Genomic DNA, 20862 nt, shown 5'->3' with positions numbered 1-20862 from the left:
GAAGAGGATACAGTGAAATGTGTATATATAGAAATTATATTAAAAATATAACATACAGAAAGATATAAAAATAAAAGATGTACATATAACATATATAGAAAAATTAAAATGTGTGTATATAAATGTAAAAATTAAAATGTGTATATATAAAAGAAATTGGTGATATATTTTATATATATAAAATATACATAGTGGGATTTTAGCAGGTTAGTCAGGAGGATCAGAGTCACTGCCCTGCCTTCCCCTTTGACAGGTTCTGCCCAAACCAGAGCTAAGGAGAAGCTAAAAAACCAACACAACCCAAACCTAAGCAACAACCCTCCCAGCTGAAGCCCTGTTTTATTTAACTTAGCACTAACCACTGGGGCACATAAGGTGAAAAAAGTCATTTTAGGGCAACAAAGGAGGAAATAAAATTATATTTTTAGGGTTCAAGAACAGGATATAGTGAAATGACCTGAGCAGACCCTCCCCAGACCTGAGCAGCACCTCCCCAGACCTGAGCAGCACCACCCCAGACCTGAGCAGCACTACCCCAGACCTGAGCAGACCCTCCCCAGACCTGAGCAGACCCTCCCCAGACCTGAGCAGCACTACCCCAGACCTGAGCAGCACCACCCCAGACCTGAGCAGCACTACCCCAGACCTGAGCAGCACCACCCCAGACCTGAGCAGACACTTCCCAGACCTGAGCAGACCACCCCAGACCTGAGCAGCACTACCCCAGACCTGAGCAGACCACCCCAGACCTGAGCAGCACCACCCCAGACCTGAGCAGCACCACCCCAGACCTGAGCAGCACTACCCCAGACCTGAGCAGCACCACCCCAGACCTGAGCAGCACCACCCCAGACCTGAGCAGCACCACCCCAGACCTGAGCAGCACCACCCCAGACCTGAGCAGCACTACCCCAGACCTGAGCAGCACCACCCCAGACCTGAGCAGCACTACCCCAGACCTGAGCAGACCCTCCCCAGACCTGAGCAGACCCTCCCCAGACCTGAGCAGCACCACCCCAGACCTGAGCAGACCCTCCCCAGCTGAAGCTTTATTTTATTCCAGCTCTTCTAAATGTTTTTATTTATTCCCTCCCCCCCAGACTGTTGCTATTTAAATGCAGATTTTTAGCTTTTCCAGCCGGGAGCCGTTGCTAGAAATTCTTTCCACTCCGTTGGAGCAGGAGGGAACAAACCACTGCTGTTAGCTGCTCCCACAGCCCCTCCCCGGCTGCTGCTCCCCAGTCCATCCTGGGACCCGCTGCGGCTGCGGGGGGCACAGTCAGGACGCCGCTTCCAGCACCATTTCCTGGCGGATTTGCCCCATGATTTTCTTCTTGCAAACGCCACGGGAACGGCAGGGCTGCAAACCTGGGCTGGGGCTTCAGCCTGGGGCAAAATGGGCCCAAGGCAGAAGTCCTGTGAGGAGCAGCTGAGGGATCTGGGAGTGTTCAGCCTGAAGAAGAGGAGGCTAAGGGGAGACTTTTTTGCTCACTTTGGGACATGATTCCGTGGTCATGGTTGTGTTGGTTTGATGGTTGGACCTGATCCTAGAGGACTTTTCTGACCCTAATGATTCTGTGACTTTAACTCCTTTAAAGGAGGTTGGAGCCAAGTGGAGGCTGATCTCTTCTCCCAAGTAACAAGTGACAGGATGAGGAAATGAACTCGAGCTCACCAGAGGAGGTTTATGTTGGATATTAGGAAAATTTTGTTTGCTGCAAAAATTTGTTTCCCTTAGAACAGCTGCCCAGGGAGGTGGTGGAGTGACCCTGGAGTTGTTCAAAAGCATGTAGCTGTAGCACTTGGGGAGGTGGTTTGATGATCATGGTGGTGTTAGGTTGATGGTTGGACTGCCATGATCCACCCTTAAATATCCTCTGATTCATGACCTTGTGCTGGGACCCCTGCACCACACGAGACAGAGGCTCATGCTAGCCAACATCTTGGGGATGAGCCATTTCCAGAAGTAAAGGAAGGGAAGTTTGCAGTGAGATGGGAGGGTTTTCCTTTATACATAACACAGTTTGTTTCCTGGGCTGATCCCCAGTAGTGTGGGCAGCAGGAGCAGGGGCAGGGAGGGGATTCTGCCCCTCTGCTGTGCTCTGCTGAGACCTCCCCTGCAGTGCTGGGGCAGCTCTGGAGCCCTCAGCACAGCACAGACAGGGACCTGGTGGAGCAGGGCCAGAGGAGGCCACAGCAATGCTGGCAGGGCTGGAAGCCCTCTGCTGGGAGCCAGGCTGAGAGAGTTGGCCTTGGGCAGCCTGGAGAGGAGAAGGCTCCAGGGGGACCTTCTGGTGGCCTTGCAGTGCTGAAAGGAGAGAGCAGAAAGCTGGGGACAGAGACTCTTTGTCTTCTGACACCTGCTTGAATTCTAAAGGTGTTTCTAGGGATCCTAAAAAATAATCCTCAGGTTGTATTTTTATCATCCACATGGGGACTGTAAGAAAGCTGGGGACAGACTTTGGAGCAGTGCCTGTTGGGACAGGACAAGGGGGAATGGTTTGAACTCAAAGAGGGAGATTGAGAGTGGAGAGAAGGAGAAATGTTTGACACTGAGGGTGGGGAGAGCCTGGCCCAGGCTGCCCAGAGAGATGGGAACTGCCCCATGGCTGGCACCAGTGCAGGTCAGGTTGTTTGGGGCTGTGAGCAACCTGCTCTGGTTGGGGATGTCCCTGCTGCCTGCAGGGGGGGTGGACTGGATACCATCAAGCACCCTGTAAGCATCTCTGCACACCATCATCATGTCCTACCCCACCAGATCTCTGTCTTCACAGAATCCACAGGTGGGATTGGAAGGGACCTCTGGAGCTCATCCAGTCCCACTTCCTGCTAGAGCAGGGCACCCACAGCAGCTTGCCCAGGAGCACAATGCCCAGGGTTGGGGGCTGGAAGCTCTCCACACAAGGACACTCCACAACCTCTCTGGGCAGCCTGGCCCAGGCCTCCAGCACCCTCACACCAAACAACTTTCTCCTCCTCTTCACATGGAGCCTCCTGGGTTCCAGTCTGTGCCCATTGCCCCTTGTGTTGTCCCTGGGCACCACTGAGCAGAGTCTGGCCCCAGCCTCTTGCCCCCCACAGCTCCTTTAGCTCTTGCTGAGCATTGCTCAGCTCCCCTCTGGGGCTGCTCTTCTGCAGGCTCTCAGCCCCAGGGCTCTCAGCCTTTGCTCCTCACAGAGCTGCTCCAGGCCCCTCAGCAGCTTTGAAGCCTCCCCTGCACTCTCTCCAGCACTTCTCTGTCTCTGCTGAACTGGGGAGCTCAGACCTGGACCTAGGACTCCAGCTGTGGCCTCCCTAGGGCAGAGCAGAAGATGAGGAGAACCTCTCTCTACCTGCTGGTCACAGTCTTCTTCATGCACCCCAGGAGCCCAATTGTTCTTTCTGACCCTGAGGGTACATTGCTGGCTCAAGGGGAACTTGTTGTCCAAACAAGTGTTCTGTTGTCATCCCTGGTGGCACTTGGGCACCTGGGATCAGCCTGCAGATGCTGGTTTGTCATCCTCAGTAGCTCAAAGCCATGTGAGGTTCCTCACGTGAGGTGCTAAGGATCCTCTTGCCTCCATCCCCCGGTGGGTTCACAGCAGGCAGGTGCTGTGCTGAGGCTGGGTTCAGAGCCTGGCAGAGCCCTTCCCTGTTGTGCAATGGTGCCAGCTGTCACCAGGGGTGAGGCAGAGCAGATGTCCTTCTGGGATGGGATCCTTGCAGCACAGCCTGCCCTGGGAAAGGCAGACAGTTACAATAACAGTTTATCCTGCCTGGTGTCTTGTGGGACGGTGGAAGGATCCCAGAGCAGCCCTGCTCTGTGTCACGGGCTGGGGACTGCTCTACCAGCTGAGGATATTTTAGGTTTTTCTCACTCTTTGCACTCCTTTCTTGGGGCCTTTTTCCTGCCTGTTGGCCAGGTCTAGGAATAAGATGCATTCCTTGTTTTGCCTGTCCACTTCCCCTTCCCTGTGTATGGAAAAAGAAATTAGAGGCAGGAAGAACAGAATGAAATGAGTTTACAGTGTAGAAATGCAGGCCCAGAGGAGGCCATGAGGATGATCAAAAGGCTACAGCACCTGTGCTGGTGAGGACAGGCTGGGAGTGTTGGGGTTGTTCAGAGTGTTGGAGAAGAGAAGGCTCCAGGGAGACCTTATAGTGGTGTTTCAATATCTGAAGGGCACCTGGAGGAAGGCTGAGCAGGGGCTGTGTCCAAGGGCTTGGGAGGAGGGGAAATTGTTTGGAACTGGAGCAGGGCAGAGTTAGGTTGGAGATCAGGAGGGAGCTCTGCAGAGAGGCTGGGGAGACACTGGAACAGGCTGTCCAGAGGGGTGGTTGAGGCTCCATCCCTGGAGACATTCAAGGCCAAACTTGATGTGGCCCTGAGCAACCTGCTCTAGCTGGAGGTGTCCCTGTTGACTGCAGCAGGGTTGGACAAGATGAGCTTTGAGGGTCCCTTCCAACCCAATGCAATCTGTATGTGAAATATGGCTCAAAGTGGGCACTGTGCTGTCACCTTTCCTGTGTGAGGGAAATCTGAATTTTGTCCTTGGGTAGCTCCTGGAATGATGGAGAAAATAATATTTCAGTGTTCATCCTGTGAGATCACAGACTCAAAGAATTGTTTCAGTTGGAAAAGGCCTCAGGCAGTCCAGCCTTCAGCCACCATGTCCCAGAGTGCCACACATTTCTTGAGCGTCCCCAGAGATGGGGACTCCACCACCTCCCTGGGCAGCCTGTGCCAATCCCTCACCACAAGATGTTTGCCCCAGGGTTTGCTTTGCCAAGTGCTGGCCTCAGACAGTGTCCCCTTGTGCCTCAGCTTCGCTGATACAGAGTGGGATGCAGTGCTGGGGGCACGATGGACAAGCACCAGCTGCTGTGTGGCTGTGCTGCTGCAGGGGGTTTGATCCTGCACTCCAGTGTTTCCTGACAGCCACCCCAGTGCCACCCTGTCCCCTTGTTATTTGTTTGCCTTGGCCCAAGGAGCATGGAATGGGGTGTCCCCAGGGACACAGAGGCTGTCACCAAGCCCTGGGGCAGCAGCAGCTCCCACCCCTGCTGCCTCACTGGTGGGTGGCACCTGTGTTTATTTACCTGGTGGCCATGCCCTGCCATGCTGCAGGTGCCAGCCCCTGGGCTTCCAGCCCATGTGGAGCTGGCAGGAGCTGGAGACTAACCTGCAGCTGAAACAGCCTAATGCCAGAGTGGCTACTCTTGTTGCAAGCCCTTAGAGCATCTCATGTCAGAGCTTGAAGGCCACCTCATGCCATGGTCACTGTGTGACAGGATGGCATAGCAAGAAATGGAATCCTAATGTGTTGAGCTCAGAGCAAGCTGTAAATCCTCAGCAGTCCCAGGGACTGGCTATGGTCTGGGCCACTGCAAGGCAAGGCAAGGCAAGAGCTCTGAGGCTGCCAGGTACCTCTCTACTTGATATCCTGGAGGGGACCATGCTCTGGTCCTGTGACATCCAGACACCCATTGCCCTGTTGTGGTATCTCCTCTTTCTTGGCTCTGCTCTCCAAAGCTGTGTTGCAGAAGAGCAGGACCAGAGAAACTACAGATCCCAGAATCCCAGCATGGTGTGGTTGGAAGGGTCCTCCCTGCTCAAGCAGGGCATCCACAGCAGCTTGCCCAGGAATGGCCAGGAGGGTTTGGAATCTCTCCAAAGAAGAAGAATTCACAACCTCTCTGGGCAGCCTGCTCCAGGCCTCTAGCACCCTCACACCAAACAGGTTTCTCCTCTTCAGATGGAACCTTCTGGGTTCCAGTTTGTGCTCATTGCCCCTTGTCCTGTCCCTGGGCACCACTGACAAGAGTCTGGGACCTTCCTCTTCCAATGCCTTCCAACGCTCTTCCTGAGCATTGCTCAGATCCCTCTGGGGCTGCTTGCTTGGGAAGCTGAGCATTTGTGCTGTGAGTGGTGACCCTGTTTGTGGGCACTCTGAGGAGCCAGCATCACTCTCTGCCCTTGCTGCTGTTCCTGCACTTGTCTCCTGGCTGTACTGGGACCTTGGGCATGGAGCAGGATCTCTGTGCTGCACTCAGAGCCACCAGGGCAAAGCAAGAGGCTGTGCAGGTGCCAGAGGGGAGCTGCCATTTCATCCTGCCTGCACTCACTGCTGTCCCATGGGAACTGCAGATCAGGGATTTTGCTGCTTCCCTGCCTGTGGTGGGATTCCTGTTTGGGTGAGACATGGCAGTGCCACAGCTCAGCACATGCCCTGCCCGGTGCCATGGGGCTGACTCATGTAAAATTTGGGGTTTGATGAGTAAAATCCCCTCCTAATTCTAGTGAGGCTTTGGAAGTGAGGCTTCAGCCCCAAACATTCCTGGTTTCTGGTGGGGTTTGATCGTTTCAGCCCCCAAAACCTGATTTTATTGTGACTTTCTGCCCTTTTCCTCTGGGTATTTGGTGCCAAATGGCACTGAACTGGTGGAAGGACTCCCTGATGGCAGAGGAGAGACCTGGCTGTATCTAGAGTGAAATCTGGGATTGTTTGGAGGTGGCTGAAGCAGTGTTGCTGCTGTTTGAGGTTTGGTGGCACTGTCAGTGGCACACAGTGGGCTGGCTGCCCTGTGCACATTTCCTCCAGAGCTGATGGAGCCCTGGTTTTCATGCTTTAGTCAAGAGCTCCTGCAAAGTGCTCTGTAGACGTCAGTACTGCTGCTCCTTCTGCAAACTCCACCTTGGACAAGCACTGAGAGGACCACAGTGGAAGGTCATCCCTGGGCACCCATCAGAGTCAAGACCACATCCTTGTCGGGCCATGACCTGCCCCAGCCCTCTCACCTCACACCTTTGCACCCTTAAAACAGAGCCTGGATGGAAATAGCAGCAGCAAGATCTCTGAGTTTTAATTTCGGTGGCTCTCTGGGCTAGGGAGAGGAAGCTGGGGGTGGAGAGGAGCTGGCTGCAGGCTGCAGAAGGGAGAAGAGCCACTTTCCTTCTGACAGGCTCTGCAGAGTGATTGGAGATGCTGAAGCTGCTCCAAGATTGGGGGTTTGTTGGTTTGGTTTGGTTTGGTTTGGTTTGGTTTTTGCTATAAGGATGATTTTAGGCTCTCTGTAATGGTCCTGTCCTCATGATGGCAGGGGATCAGAGTGGCCTTACCTAGGAGGGACATGGGGTGCACCAACTTATGTGTGAGCCCTGAGGAGCTGGAGCAGTCTGCAGTGTAAATACCTCCTTGTTTCCAGGGGCTGCTTCAGTGGAGGTTGGGTTGAGTTTTGCTCATTTCTCTGAATGAAAATAGATGCTGGAAAACAGCTCAGAGGGTTTCACTTCCTGCAGCCACTCAGGGCTCTGTGCTGGGGGTGATCAGAGACAATCCCACGCTTGGTCCAGCCATGGGGCACTGAAGTGTCTCTGCTTTGGACTGATTCCTCTTGAACATTCTTTATGACTCATAGATTCATAGAATGGGTTGGTTGGGTTGGGTTGGAAGGGACCTTAAAGACCACCCAGTTCCAACCCCCTGCCATGGGCGGGGACACCTCCCACCCAGGTTGCTCAGGGCCTCATCCAGCCTGGCCTTGAACACCTCCAGGCAGGAGGCATCCACAGCCTTCCTGGGTGGGGCAACCTGTTCCAGTGTCTCCCCATTCTCACTGTCAAGAATTTCTTCCCCATCTCCAGTCTCACTCTCCCGTCTCCCAGCTCAAAGCCATTGTCCCTCATCCTGGCACTCCCAGCCCTTGTCAAAAGTCCCTGCCCAGCTCTCCTGGAGCCCCTTCAGGTACTGGAAGGCTGCTCTACAGTCTCCCTGGAGCCTTCTCTTCTACAGACTGAATAGACACAGCTCACTCAGCCTGCCCTTGTAGGAGGGCTTCTCCAGCCCCTTGATCATCTTTGTGTCCCTCTCTATTGAATGTTCTCTGTGGTTTCTTTTGACCTTCCTCTGTGATTCTTCCTGAACTTCAGCCAGTCCCTTATTCCCTTCCAGAGACACAAAGAGGTGGAGGACCATCTTGTTTTATCATCACTCCATGGGGTGCAGAAGTAGGTGAAGGACTGCAGAGGCTTTGGGACAGCTCTTTGGGAGGTTTCTGCCTGAAGTTTTGCCCTGTGGCAGGTTTGGCGTTGGGTTCTCTGTCTGGTCTCTTCTCAGGCCAGAGCACCACGGGATGGAGGTCTTGGGTAGCCTGCCCTGGTGCCATGTCAGCTTGGTGCTGTCCCTTGTGCCATGCCTTTGAGCCACCAGCACAGCCCTCTGGAGTGTTTGTAGATGCATGATTTTGGCTTCAAGCTCTGCTGTGCCCAGTGAATCCTAGAGTTCCTTTCCCCAGGGAAAGCTGCAGCGTCCTTATTTCCTCACCCTGGCTGAGGCTTTGGCCCAGCTGCTCTGTGGGCAACCAAAGAATTCACCCCAGCTGTGGAAGCAGGGATGCGAAGGGAGCCAAGCACCCATCAGCAGCCAAAACCAGGGGGATCCTGAGTCCTCCCTTGCTGCAGGACCTTGCTGTCTTCGGCCAAACTTTGCCCACAGCAGGGCCAGCAGATCCATCCCTGGTCAGGTAGGGAAGCAGGAGCCATGCCCTTGGTGGGTGCCTGGGTTAGGGCATTACTCAATGCTTGTGAAACCCTTGTGGTGGGACAAGGTCACAGTCATCCCATGGCGATGTGGGAGAGCTGGTTGGGGTTCAGGAGCCCATGGGGCTTTCTCAGGTTGTGCAGGTGACTGGACACAGGTTTGGCTGGGAGCAGTGTGGATGGAGGCTCTGCACCCACCAAGGCAGACTCAGAAGGACATCTTGGACTTGCTGAGCATCAGCTTTGGACCTTTTCTAGAGAACTGGAGACTGTGAAGTGCAGCACATGAACAGGAAACATGTTCTGCAGGTTACAGTCCCCAGCAGGTCCACCCTGGGATCCCGGCAGGATGTTTTACAGGACTTCAGTGTCCCGGATTTAGAGAGGGCAGCTCCTGAGGAGTGTTTATTAAGCAGGCGGAGTGCACAATAAATGCTGCTGGAGCTGCTTCCAGCAGGGAAATGCTGCTTCCCTGGTGTGGAGAGCACCAGTGCTGCTTGCTTGGTGTCAGACCAAGACCCTTGAGGCCAAGCTGTCTTGATGTGGGGATGTGGGCAGAAGAAGCTGTGTTTTGGGGTGGTGGATGGGCTGCTGGGGCAGAAGGGAAGGGACTGCTAGTCTGGGCCCAAATCACTAATTCATCTTCTTTTGGTTATTTTCACTGGGCTGTTGATGGAAACCCTCAGAGCTCCCTGCAGAAGAAGGTGAGTCCTGGGCTGGGGGGAGGGTGGGCCTGATGGGTACGAGCCCAGAGTCTGTACAGCAGGTGCTGGGGATGAAGAGGGGGGAGTCTTGGGGTTCTTTTAGTCTGTGTTTGAATCCCAGAGAGAGCTGGGCTGGCAGCTGTCCTGCCATGGCAGAGCTACCAGCTGTGAGCAGAAAGACAGAGGATTTGGTGTCTGTACCTAAAAACAGCCCCAGAAAACCAGGCCCAAGCCAGAAATAAAGGTGTTTGAGAGAGAAGACTCCCCCACTGGGATGGGTGTCCTCACAAGTGCCCGTGGCCAGTGCTGCCAGCCAGGGATAGGGTCTTGGTGACCTCAGTGGTGTAGGTGTCCTGTCCTCTGGGGTGGTTTGAGTACTGACTGTGCTTGACCTTTTCCCACCAGGGAAGTCCGTCTGGGAGTTGGTGCTGGAGCAGTTTGAAGATCTGCTGGTCCGCATCTTGTTGATAGCAGCTTTTCTGTCTTTTGTAAGTACCTCTGGCTTGGGGGTGGGCACATTTCGGGGCACCTATGGACCTGGGTGACATCCAGATGGCAAAGGAGGCAGAGGAAGGTGCACGATGGATGAAGGAGATGTAGCAGCAGGCAGTGGTTTTGTAAGGTGCGGTGACAACAGCATCGTGTCTGCTTCAAAGAGGAGAGCGTGGAGTTGGTCAGGAGCCCTGATCCAGCCTTGGTGTCAGCAACTGTGGCCTGCAGGAGCAGGGCAGGGATTGTCCCCCTGGACTCAGCACTGGGGAGGTCACACCTTGAGTACTGGGTTCAGTTTTGGGCCTGTCACTCCAAGAAGGACGTTGAGGGGCTGGGGCAGGTCCAGAGAAGGGTAACAAAGCTGGGGAAGGGTCTGGAGAACAGGACTGGGGAGGAGCAGCTGAGGGAGCTGGGGGTGTGCAGCCTGGAGAAGAGGAGGCTGAGGGAGACTTTCTCACTGTCTTGAACTCCCTGAAAGGGAGTTGTAGAGAGATTGAACCAGGTGGAGGTTGGTCTCTTGTCCCAAGCAACAAGCTACAGGACAAGAGGAAATGACCTGGAATTGTGCCAGGGGACGGCTAGGTTGGAGATTAGGGAAAATTTCTTTGCTGCAAGAGTGGTCAGGGATTGTAACAGGCTACCCACTGGCCATGGCACTTCAGGACATGGTTTAGTGGGCGTGGTGGTGTTGGGTTGATGGTTGGACTGGATGATATTAGAGTTCTATTCCAACCTTAATGGTTCTGTGACCAGCAGAGTGGAGGCAGCTGCGTTAAGCACTGGCACTGCATGGCAAGTCCAGGCTTTAACCAAGCCCTGGGCAAAGCCCCACTGGGTTGTCTTCTCTCCAGCAAACACCACCTGATGGCTTCTTGTTTCCATCCTCCTTAAAATGTTAGCACTTGTTCTTTCAGCTGCACTGTGGTTCTTGTCTTTTACCTGCCAGATCCTGGCCTGGTTTGAAGAAGGAGAGGAGACCATGACGGCGTTCGTGGAGCCCATCGTCATCATCCTCATCCTCATCGCCAACGCCGTGGTGGGCGTGTGGCAGGTACAGTGCTGCCCTTTCCCACCTGCCCCACAGGGCTCTGCTCCACATGGCTGAGAGACTTCATTTGAAGGTCTGGTTGCTTCTTGCTGTTGAAAACTCCTTTCTCAAAGGTTCAGGTCTCATGTTGGCTATGCTGACTCACAGCCCTGTGCAGATGCCTCTTGGCTCATTCCTTCAGGCTTTCTTTGACAGCTTTTGCAGTTTGGAGCTGAGGACCTTGCACTTGTTTTCCATCCAGGCAAAGGCAGCTTGACTCCTGGCCATGGCCAAATGGGTTTTCTGAGGCCTTGAAGGCTGTGGATGCCTCCTTTTGCCTTGTCCACCAGAAAGCCATGGTGGCTGCTGCTCCCCAGCTTTCTGGGGGAGGAGCAAACATCTCAGCCAGTAATGCTTCTCTTCTTGTGTCTCTTCACTTGAAGGCTGCTTATTTACCTACAGTTTGATCTGAGGTGGTGTGGCTGGATGAGGAAACATATCTGGGTGGGATCTGCTGCTTCCCAAAGCAAGAATGAGGAAACCAAGCCAAAAGGTCCATGCAGTGTCCAGGATCTGGTGTGATTTAAGCCATTGCTTAAAAGGGCAAGAGAGAGTCCAGAAAAGGACAAGAAGGATGATCCAAGGGCTGGAGCAGTTCTGCTGTGAGGACAGGCTGAGGGAGCTGGGGCTGTTCAGCCTGGAGGAAAGAAGACTCCAGGAGGACCTTAGAGCTGCCTTCCAAGACCTGAAGGGATCCTAGAGGAAGGCTGCTGAGGGACTTTTCCTGAGGGTGTCTAGAGACAGAACAAGGGGGAATGGTTTGAAGCTGAGGGAGAGCAGGGTTAGAGTGGAGCTGAGGAAGAAGTTCTTTGGTCAAGGGTGGTGAGACTCTGGAATAGGCTGCCCAGGGAGGCTGTGGATGCCTCCTCCCTGGAGGTGTTCAAGACCAGTTTGGCTGAGGCCTTGAGCAACCTGAGCTAGTTGAGAGGTGTCCCTGCCCATGGCAGGGAGGTTGGAGGAGATGATCTCTGAGGTCCCTTCCAACCTGAGCCATGATTTTGGAGCAGCTGAAGATGATGCAGCACTTGCCCCATCCATGGTGCAAATGGGCACCAAAGCCAGGGCTGGGGTTTAGCCGTTCCTGCCTTCAGAGAGGGTAGAGAGGAGCCAGCAGAAGCAAGCCCAGCACTGCCAGCTGTGCCCTGCTGTGCCCGCAGGAGAGGAACGCAGAGAGCGCCATCGAGGCACTGAAGGAGTACGAGCCCGAGATGGGCAAAGTGATCCGCGGGGACCGCAGTGGCCTGCAGCGCGTCCGCGCCAGGGACATCGTCCCCGGAGACATCGTGGAGGTGGCAGGTAGGGAGCCACCACCCCCGGCATGGGCTGGGGTGGGGAGGTGCCACAATGTCCAGGCACATCTGTATTGGGCACAGGTGAGGCCACACCGTGAGTACTGCTTCAGTTTTGGGTCACTCATTCCAAGAAGGATATTGAGGGGCTGGAGAGGGTCCAAAGAAGAGCAACAAAGCTGGGGAAGGGTCTGGAGAACAGGGCTGAGGAGGAGCAGCTGAGGGACCTGGGGGTGCTCAGCCTGGAGAAGAGGAGGCTGAGGGAGACCTCATTGCTCTCTACAGCTCCCTGAGAGGAGGCTGGAGCCAGGTGGGGGTTGGTCTCTTCTGCCTAGTAACAAGTGATAGGACAGGAGGTCATCCAGTCATCCAGTTGCTCCAGGGGAGGTTTAGGCTGGACATGAACAATTTCTTGGCCAAAAGGTTTGTCAAGGCCTAGCCTAGGCTGCCCAGGGCAGTGGTGGAGTCCCCATCCCTGGAGGGGTTTCAAAGCCAACCAAAACAATTCCATGATTCCTTTGGAGGCACAGCAGAGTAGAGGGGGAGGAGAACCTCCCTCATCCTGCTGGCTGCATTCTGTGTCATGCCCCCCAGGAGACCACTGACCTTCTTGGCTAAGAGGGCACGTTGCTGGCTCATGGGAACTTGTCCACCAGCACTCCCAGGTTTTCCTCTCTTTCCCTTGCCTTTTGGCATGAAGGGGGCTTGCAGTGCTGTAGTGATCAGCCCATGTTCAATAGCTGGCTCATGGCACCTAGGTTCATGCAGGACATCTGTCATGTGTTGAGAGAGTCTGCTGGGATGCTACCACACTGCCCACCCTTGAACAGGAGCTACCCCCCAGGGCTCTGTGCTGGCTTTAGGTACAGGCAACAGATTCTTCATCTGAGAACCCTCTTTGCCTTTCCCAGGCGAGCTCTTTGTTCCTTGGAGGTGTGCAGCTCCCTTGAGCAGATGCCAAGTGTGAGTCTGTACCCAAAGTGAATAACCCACACCATCAACAGTTGGCTTAGGAGATGGTGCCAGCAGCGGAATTTTGGCTTCTTTGATCACGGGGCAACTCTTACTGCACCCGACCTGCTGGACCAAGTTGGGTTGAATTTATCTAGAAAGGGTAAGAGGGTTCTGGCACTGGGCTTGGCAGGACTCGTTGGGAGGGCTTTAAACTAGGTCTGAAGGGGGTGGGTGTGGAAACCAGTCTCCCTGGAGAGGAGGGAGGACCACACAAACTGGTGAAATCAGCAGCCCAGCTGAAGTGCATGTACACCAATGCACACAGTATGGGCAACAAACAAGATGAACTGGAACTCTTGGCTCACCAGGAAGACTATGATGTAGTTGCCATCACAGAAACATGGTGGGACGATTCTCACAATTGGAGTACTGCACTGGGGGGTTATAAGCTCTTTAGGAGAGACAGGCAAGGGAGAAGAGGAGGAGGGGTGGCCCTGTATATTAGGGAATCCTTTGATGCCTCAGAACTTGAGGTTGCAGAAGAAAGGGTTGAATGCTTGTGGGTTAAAATCAGAGGGAGGCCGCACAAAACTGACATCCTGGTTGGAGTCTGTTATAGACCACCCAACCAGGATGAGGAGGCCGATGAGATATTCTATAAGCAGCTGGAAGCTGTCTCAAGATCATCAGACCTTGTCCTTGTGGGGGACTTTAACCTACCAGACATCTGCTGGGAACTTAATTCAGCAGAGAGGAGACAGTCCAGAAGGTTCCTAGAGTGCATGGATGACAGCTTCCTGATGCAGCTCTTAGGTGAACCTACCAGGGGCAAGGCTCTGCTTGATCTGCTGTTCTCAAATAGAGAAGGGCTGGTGGGAGATGTGATGGTCGGAGGCTGTCTAGGGTGCAGTGACCATGAGATAGTGGAGTTTTCAATATGCAGGGAGATAGGGAGGAGCAGTAACAGAACCCTCACTTTGGACTTCCAGAGGGCAAACTTCAGGTTGTTCAGGCAACTTATTCAGAAAGTTCCCTGGGTAACAGTCCTTAAGAAGAAAGGGGTCCAGGATGGTTGGACCTACTTCAAACAGGAGCTCCTAAAGGCACAGGAACTGGCAGTTCCCACATGCCATAAGACGAGCCGGCGGGGAAGACGACCAGCCTGGATGAGCAAGGAGCTCCTGAAGGATTTAAGGGAAAAAAAGAGGGTTTATCGCCTTTGGAAAGGGGGGGAGGCAACTAGTGATATGTTTAAGGATGTTGTTAGATCATGTAGGAGAAAAATTAGAGAGGCAAAAGCACAGTTAGAAATTAAACTGGCCGCTTCCGTGAAGGACAACAAAAAGCATTTTTATAAATATATTAATGCTAAAAAGAGGGGCAAGAGGAGCCTCCATTCTTTATTGGACGTGGAGGGTAACATTGTAACTAAGGATGAGGAGAAGGCTGAGATTCTAAATACCTTCTTTGCCTCCATTTTCAACAGTAAGGCAGGAGGACTTCAGGATAACTGGCCTCCTGAGCTGGTTGATGGGGTCAAGGAGCAGTGTTGTACTCCTGAAATCCATGTGGAATTAGTTCGAGACTTGTTGAGTCACTTGGATATTCACAAGTCCATGGGACCTGATGAGATTCATCCTAGGGTGCTGAAAGAGCTGGCAGATGAGCTGGCCAAGCCTCTCTCCATCATTTTCCACCAGTCCTGGCTCACTGGAGAGGTCCCAGAAGACTGGAAACTGGCCAATGTGACACCCATCCACAAGAAGGGATGGACAGAAGAACCTGGGAACTACAGGCCTGTCAACCTGACCTCAGTGCCAGGGAAAATCATGGAGCAGATTGTCTTGGGGGCAATCACTGCGCACCTGAAGGATGGCCAAGGGATCAGGCCCAGCCAACATGGATTTAGGAAGGGCAGGTCCTGCCTCACCAACCTGATCTCCTTCTATGCTCAGGTGACCAGCCTGGTGGACGCAGGAAAGGCTGTGGATGTAGTCTACCTGGACTTCAGCAAGGCCTTTGACACTGTCCCCCACAGCAAACTCCTGGCCAAGCTGTCAGCCTGTGGCTTGGACAGGAGCACTCTGCGCTGGGTTAGGAACTGGCTGGAGGGCAGAGCCCAGAGAGTGGTGGTGAATGGTGCCACATCCAGCTGGCAGCCTGTCACTAGTGGTGTCCCCCAGGGATCAGTGCTGGGCCCCATCCTGTTCAATATATTTATTGATGATCTGGATGAGGGGATTGAGTCCATCATCAGTAAATTTGCAGATGACACCAAGCTGGGAGCAGGTGTTGATCTGTTAGAAGGTAGAAGGGCTCTGCAAGAGGGACCTTGCCAGGCTGGACAGATGGGCAGAGTCCAACATGATGGCATTCAACAAATCCAAGTGCCAGGTGCTGCACTTTGGCCACAACAACCCCATGCAGAGCTACAGGCTGGGGTCAGAGTGGCTGGAGAGCAGCCAGGTGGAAAGGGACCTGGGGGTACTGGTTGACAGCTGCCTGAACATGAGCCAGCAGTGTGCCCAGGTGGCCAAGAGAGCCAATGGCATCCTGGCCTGCATCAGGCATAGTGTGGCCAGCAAGAGCAGGGAGGTCATTGTACCCCTGTACACAGCACTGGTTAGGCCACACCTTGAGTCCTGTGTCCAGTTCTGGGCCCCTCAGTTTAGGAAAGATGTTGAATTGCTGGAGCATGTCCAGAGAAGGGCAACGAGGCTGGGGAGAGGCCTTGAGCACAAGCCCTATGAGGAGAGGCTGAGGGAGCTGGGACTGTTTAGCCTGGAGAAGAGGAGGCTCAGGGGTGACCTCATTGCTCTCTACAACTACCTGAAGGGAGGTTGTAGCCAGGAGGGGTTTGGTCTCTTCTCCCAGGCAACCAGCAGCAGAACAAGAGGACACAGTCTCAAGCTGCACCAGGGGAGGTTTAGGCTGGAGGTGAGGAGAAAGTTCTTCACAGAGAGAGTGGTTGGCCATTGGAATGGGCTGCCCAGGGAGGTGGTGGAGTCACCATCCCTGGAGGTGTTCAAGAGGGGATTGGACGTGGCACTTGGTGCCATGGTTTAGATAGTCATGAGATTTAGGGTGACAGGTTGGACTCGATGATCTTTGAGGTCTCTTCCAGCCTTCTTGATTCTATTCTATGATCTTCTATGATCTGAGGGGAGTCATTGGGCTGGCACCCCCCAACTCAGCCACAATAATGATAGGGAGTGATGGGGCGTGGGGCAGGTCTGGCTGGACAGCAGCTGTTGCACACCACATGCCAGCTGCTGAGCTCTGCACCTGGAATAAATGGCTGAGGCAGGGATGGGCTCCAGCAGGGGTTTGCAGCCATGGGAGGCAGCACTCGTCAAAGCCTAGGCTGGGGCAGGACCCTTCCTGGCCAGACTGGCTTGGGTTTAGGAGCTCCAGGAGGAAGCACTCCTTAAAGCCTGGGCTGGGGCAGGACCCTTGCCAGCCAGGCTGGCCTGGGGAAGTTGCTGGGAGGCCCTGGCAGCCAGGCTTGCTCTGCCTCAGTGTTTCCGAAGCACTGGAGCATGGTGGTGTCCAGCCAATAAGGGAAGTATTGGGGGAAAGAAATCCAGTGGGAAAAGCAGCTTTGAAGGGACTTTTTAGGGAAGCACCTCGATGGCTATCAATTGATGGGGCGTCTCTCAGCCATAGCCACCCTGCCATGCCAGGAGACCTATGGATGGCTGTTTGTCTCGGGCACAGAAAGTCTTCATGGAATCACAGGCTGGTTTGGGTTGGAAGGGACCTTTTAAAGTCATTGGTCTAACCCCCTGCAGACAGCAGGGACATCTGCAGCTAGAGCAGGTTGCTCACAACCCCATCCAGCCTGACCTAGAATGGTTCCAAGGATGGAGTATCTATCACTGGGCACCCTTCCAGTTGGCCCATGGAGCCATGGAATGGGGTTAGGAGTGAGGCTGGGATGCTTGAGCTGCTCCAAAATGGGGATGCTTTAGGGGCTTTTCAAGGAAGAGAAGAGATGGAGATGTGGTGGTAGGGCAGGTGGTGCAGGGCAGTAGGCAGGGTGATGCTGGGCTTTGGCTGGGGGCCAGAGGCTGCCTCAAGGACCATGTGTCTGTCTCTGTAACTGTGGCAGCTCTACTTCAAGCAGAAGAGGAAACCCACCTGCCCCTTCTGTGGGTGATGGCTGCCTGTGAAGGTCAGGGAAGTCCCAGCCTTGGCAGAGAAGCTCTTGTCACTGTGGAGGTGCAGCCAGGGCTGGAGGGATGTGGGGTCTTGCAGGAGCCCACCTGGGTCCTCTGCTAACCCAGAGCTCCCACCTTTGCTTCTTGCTTCTCCTGCAAACCTGGATTGAACCACCATTAGCTTTGCTTGGATGGGAGCTGGGGAAGGTGATGGGCAGAGCTGGGGGGCAGGTCACCCACCCTGGCAGTGTCCCTGGGCAGCAGCCCCTGCGCTGGAGACTGGCCAGTTGGAATAGAAAATGAGAGGAGACAAGGTCTGAGGTACAAACTGGTGGCCTTGGGCTGTGCCAGTGTGTTCCAGAGGAATCATGGAATCATTTTGTTGGCTTTGAAACCCCTCCAGGGATTGGGACTCCACCATTGCCCTTAGCAGCCTGGGCCAGGCTTTGACAAACCTTTTGGCCAAGAAATTGTTCCTCGTGTCCAGCCTAAACGTCCTGTGGTACAACTTGATGACATCTCCTCCTGTCTGATCACTTGTTACTAGGCAGAAGAGACCAACCCCACCTGTCTCAAACCTCCTTTCAGGGAGCTGTAGAGAGCAATGAGGTCTCCCCTCAGCCTCCTTTTCTCCAAGTTCTCCAAGGCTGCCCAGGGAGGTGGGAGATGCCCCTTCCCTGGCACCATTGCAGGTCAGGTTGTGAGCAAACTGCTCTGATTGGGGATGTCCCTGCTGACTGCAGGGGGCTGGACTGGATGAGCTTGAAAGGTCCTTTCTGATCCAAACCAGTCTGGGATTCCATGAAGACATTTTGTGGCTCAGACAGGAGATTTGCTGCCTGCCTTTCCTGGGCCAGTGGGGGCTAGTGGGGGCCAGAGGGGGAGAGCTGGTCCCACCTGATGGAGCTGCTCTGCTCCTCTCCTTGCAGTTGGTGACAAGGTGCCAGCAGACATCCGGATCATCGAGATCTGCTCCACCACGCTGCGAGTCGACCAGTCCATCCTCACCGGTGTGTGGGGCGGGGGTGGAGGGGGCTGCTGAAGGCAGAGCTTTCCTCCAGACAGTGGTGGGGCTGGGGTGGAAAATGGGAGGTGAAGGAAGCTTAGGCCTTAGGGAGGTCTCAGCATCATCTAAAAGTCCAAGCAGTGACATGGCTGGTGCTTGGCCAGCCCTTCTGCAAAGCATGCAGCTGTGCTGTGCACCACATGGGGTTTCATGAGGGGCTGTTCAGGCCCTGCTCATGCTAGCCCCTGTGCAGCTATTGCCTGATGACCACTGGTGCATGAGGCTTTGTGACTTCAGGGAGAGGTGACAAATACTTGGGGCCCCCATGGCTCCCTGGGGAAGGGATTTGGCCTCATCTGGTTGAGCTGTGTGGGAGCTCATGGCCACTCGTGATCTGCACAGCTTGTTCTGCAGCCTTCATCTTCAGCATGCTTCAGCTCTGATGTCCTCAGACATGGTGGTTTGGTGGCAAAGTGCTGCTTTAGGGAGCCATGGGGGCCATGATGCAGGCTCATGACAGCATGCAATGGAGACTGGAGAGGAAACATGCAGTGCATCTCCTCCCTCTTGTCTCGGCAGGGGAGTCTGTGTCGGTGATCAAACATGCTGACCCCGTCCCTGACCCCCGGGCTGTCAACCAGGACAAGAAGAACATGCTCTTCTCTGTAAGTCCACCTGGCCACCCCTCTCCTGTGGCTTTTCAGAGAGCCACCAAGTGAAGAGTCATGGGCATGGCAGACCTGAGCAGTGAGCTGGAGTGCATGCCTGACAGGGACACGAATCCATGGAAAGGCCCACAAGTCCGGGACAGTCAGGACCTGCTGCGTCTGGGTTTCCTGGCTGTGGGACATGGTGCCCTGAACAGCCTTGGGCAATCTCAGTGGGTTGTCCATCACAGGGCATGTGTTATGGGTGAGGAAAAGGGCTGTGACAGGCCTGGAGCTGTTGCAAATTTGGGTTTCCCTCTTGCTCATGCCCCTCCGAGGCAGAAGCCCTCAAGGGGTGAGAGACCTCTCAGGAGGGTCTCCTGCTGTAGCCTAGGTTTATACAAGAACCCAGGATGTCTCATTTCCCCCGAACCAAGGTCTCTTGTTCTCCTTCCCAACAAGCAACCCATCTCCCTGCTCAGGCCAAGAGGTTTCATGGCCACACGTCCCCTTCCTTCCCTGCCAGGGCACCAACATCGCTGCGGGGAGGGCCGTGGGGGTGGTCGTTGCCACAGGGGTGTACACCGAGATTGGCAAGATCCGCACGCAGATGGTGGAGACGGAGCCCGAGAAGACTCCCTTGCAGCAGAAGCTGGATGAGTTCAGCCAGCAGCTCTCCAAGGTCATCTTCCTGGTGTGCATCGCCGTCTGGGTCATCAACATCAGCCACTTCAGCGACCCTGTGCACGGCGGCTCCTGGTTCCGGGGAGCCATCTACTACTTCAAGATTTCAGTGGCGCTGGCGGTGGCTGCCATCCCTGAGGGGCTGCCGGCCGTCATCACCACCTGCCTGGCACTGGGCACGCGCCGCATGGCCAAGAAGAATGCCATCGTCCGCAGCCTGCCCTCCGTGGAGACCCTGGGCTGCACCTCAGTCATCTGCTCTGACAAGACTGGCACCCTCACCACCAACCAGATGTCTGTCTGCAGGGTGAGTGCCAGGCTGTGTTGGGGGGGAGGGGGCTGCTCAGTAAGCTCCCAACACCCTGCGTCACTCCATCCCACCCTTGGGACCAGCCTTTGCTGTCCTCACCAGGCCTGTTTCACAGCAGAGATTTGAAGGTGGGCATGGAAGATGGTTTGTAGGAAGCCCTGAGCCTCGTTTCTGCCTGCCTGAGGGTGAGGAGGTTGATGGCTTCTCTTGGCTTGGTTAAAATTCACATTCATGAGCACACCAGGCTAGTTTCAGGGCTACTTCTCCAGAGAGTAGTTCTTCCTGCAGGGATGTGGCTTTGAGACAGAGGTCCTGGAGGTGCCAGTGCAGCCAGGCCCTCTGCTCTCCTGCCCATTTTTCCCTTGATTTTAACTGGTGAGAGGTGCTGGACCCTGCAAAACATCGAAGTCTGGACCTGTTTTGCTGGCAGCCTCCAGGCAGTGGAACACAGACATCACTTTTCATCATCTCTGAGAGGCTGTGGACCTCTGAGCAGATGCTGATGGTGTCAGAGCAGCTTGAAGAGTTAGAAGATTGTAGCTATGAGTGGCACAGCAGGTGTTGGAGTGACAGAGGTTCAGACCTGTGACACCAAATGCAGTGGCTGGAGCTGAGGTCTCTTCTGGATCATAAACCTTCTGGATCAAAGCTGGCTGGGAACTGAAGTACCTCCATGAGGTGACGAGTCTTGTGGGCTTAGGATACTTGGGGGTCAGTGCAGTGTGTGTGACAAGCTCATGCTGAAATCCAGGAGTTAAGATGCCCATGACCTGGTGGAAAGGTACTTTGATTACTTGTCCTCCCCTGGCAGAAGGTCTGCCACCAGCAGCTGGGTGCAGCTGGGCTCAGACTGCAAAGCTCCTCTGATGAAGGGAGCCCTGGACCGGTTTGCTGGAGAGGCTGAAGGCTCTGGTCTAGCAGAGCCCCATGTGTGGCTGTGTGGAAAGGTGACTTGTGAGGAGAGACTGGACCATCCCAGTGGGGAGAGCCTGGACCATTCCCCACTAGTCC

General features: G+C 54.6%; 1 protein-coding gene across 1 annotated transcript in view; it reads left to right on the top strand.

Moving 5' to 3' along the window:
• Nucleotides 1-20862, top strand: part of ATP2A3 (ATPase sarcoplasmic/endoplasmic reticulum Ca2+ transporting 3) — a 57271-nt gene that overhangs the window by 17604 nt on the left and 18805 nt on the right. Inside the window, exons 2-8 of the mRNA XM_054394505.1 lie at nucleotides 9205-9222; nucleotides 9628-9710; nucleotides 10661-10765; nucleotides 11959-12097; nucleotides 18134-18214; nucleotides 18790-18875; nucleotides 19384-19848. Coding sequence (XP_054250480.1) covers nucleotides 9205-9222; nucleotides 9628-9710; nucleotides 10661-10765; nucleotides 11959-12097; nucleotides 18134-18214; nucleotides 18790-18875; nucleotides 19384-19848 — 977 coding nt within the window. The remainder of the gene's footprint in view (nucleotides 1-9204; nucleotides 9223-9627; nucleotides 9711-10660; nucleotides 10766-11958; nucleotides 12098-18133; nucleotides 18215-18789; nucleotides 18876-19383; nucleotides 19849-20862) is intronic.

This window comes from Indicator indicator, chromosome 30 (genome assembly GCF_027791375.1).
Source record: "Indicator indicator isolate 239-I01 chromosome 30, UM_Iind_1.1, whole genome shotgun sequence".
Lineage (NCBI taxonomy): Eukaryota > Metazoa > Chordata > Aves > Piciformes > Indicatoridae > Indicator > Indicator indicator.
This window is presented reverse-complemented; position numbering and strand designations above follow the sequence as displayed.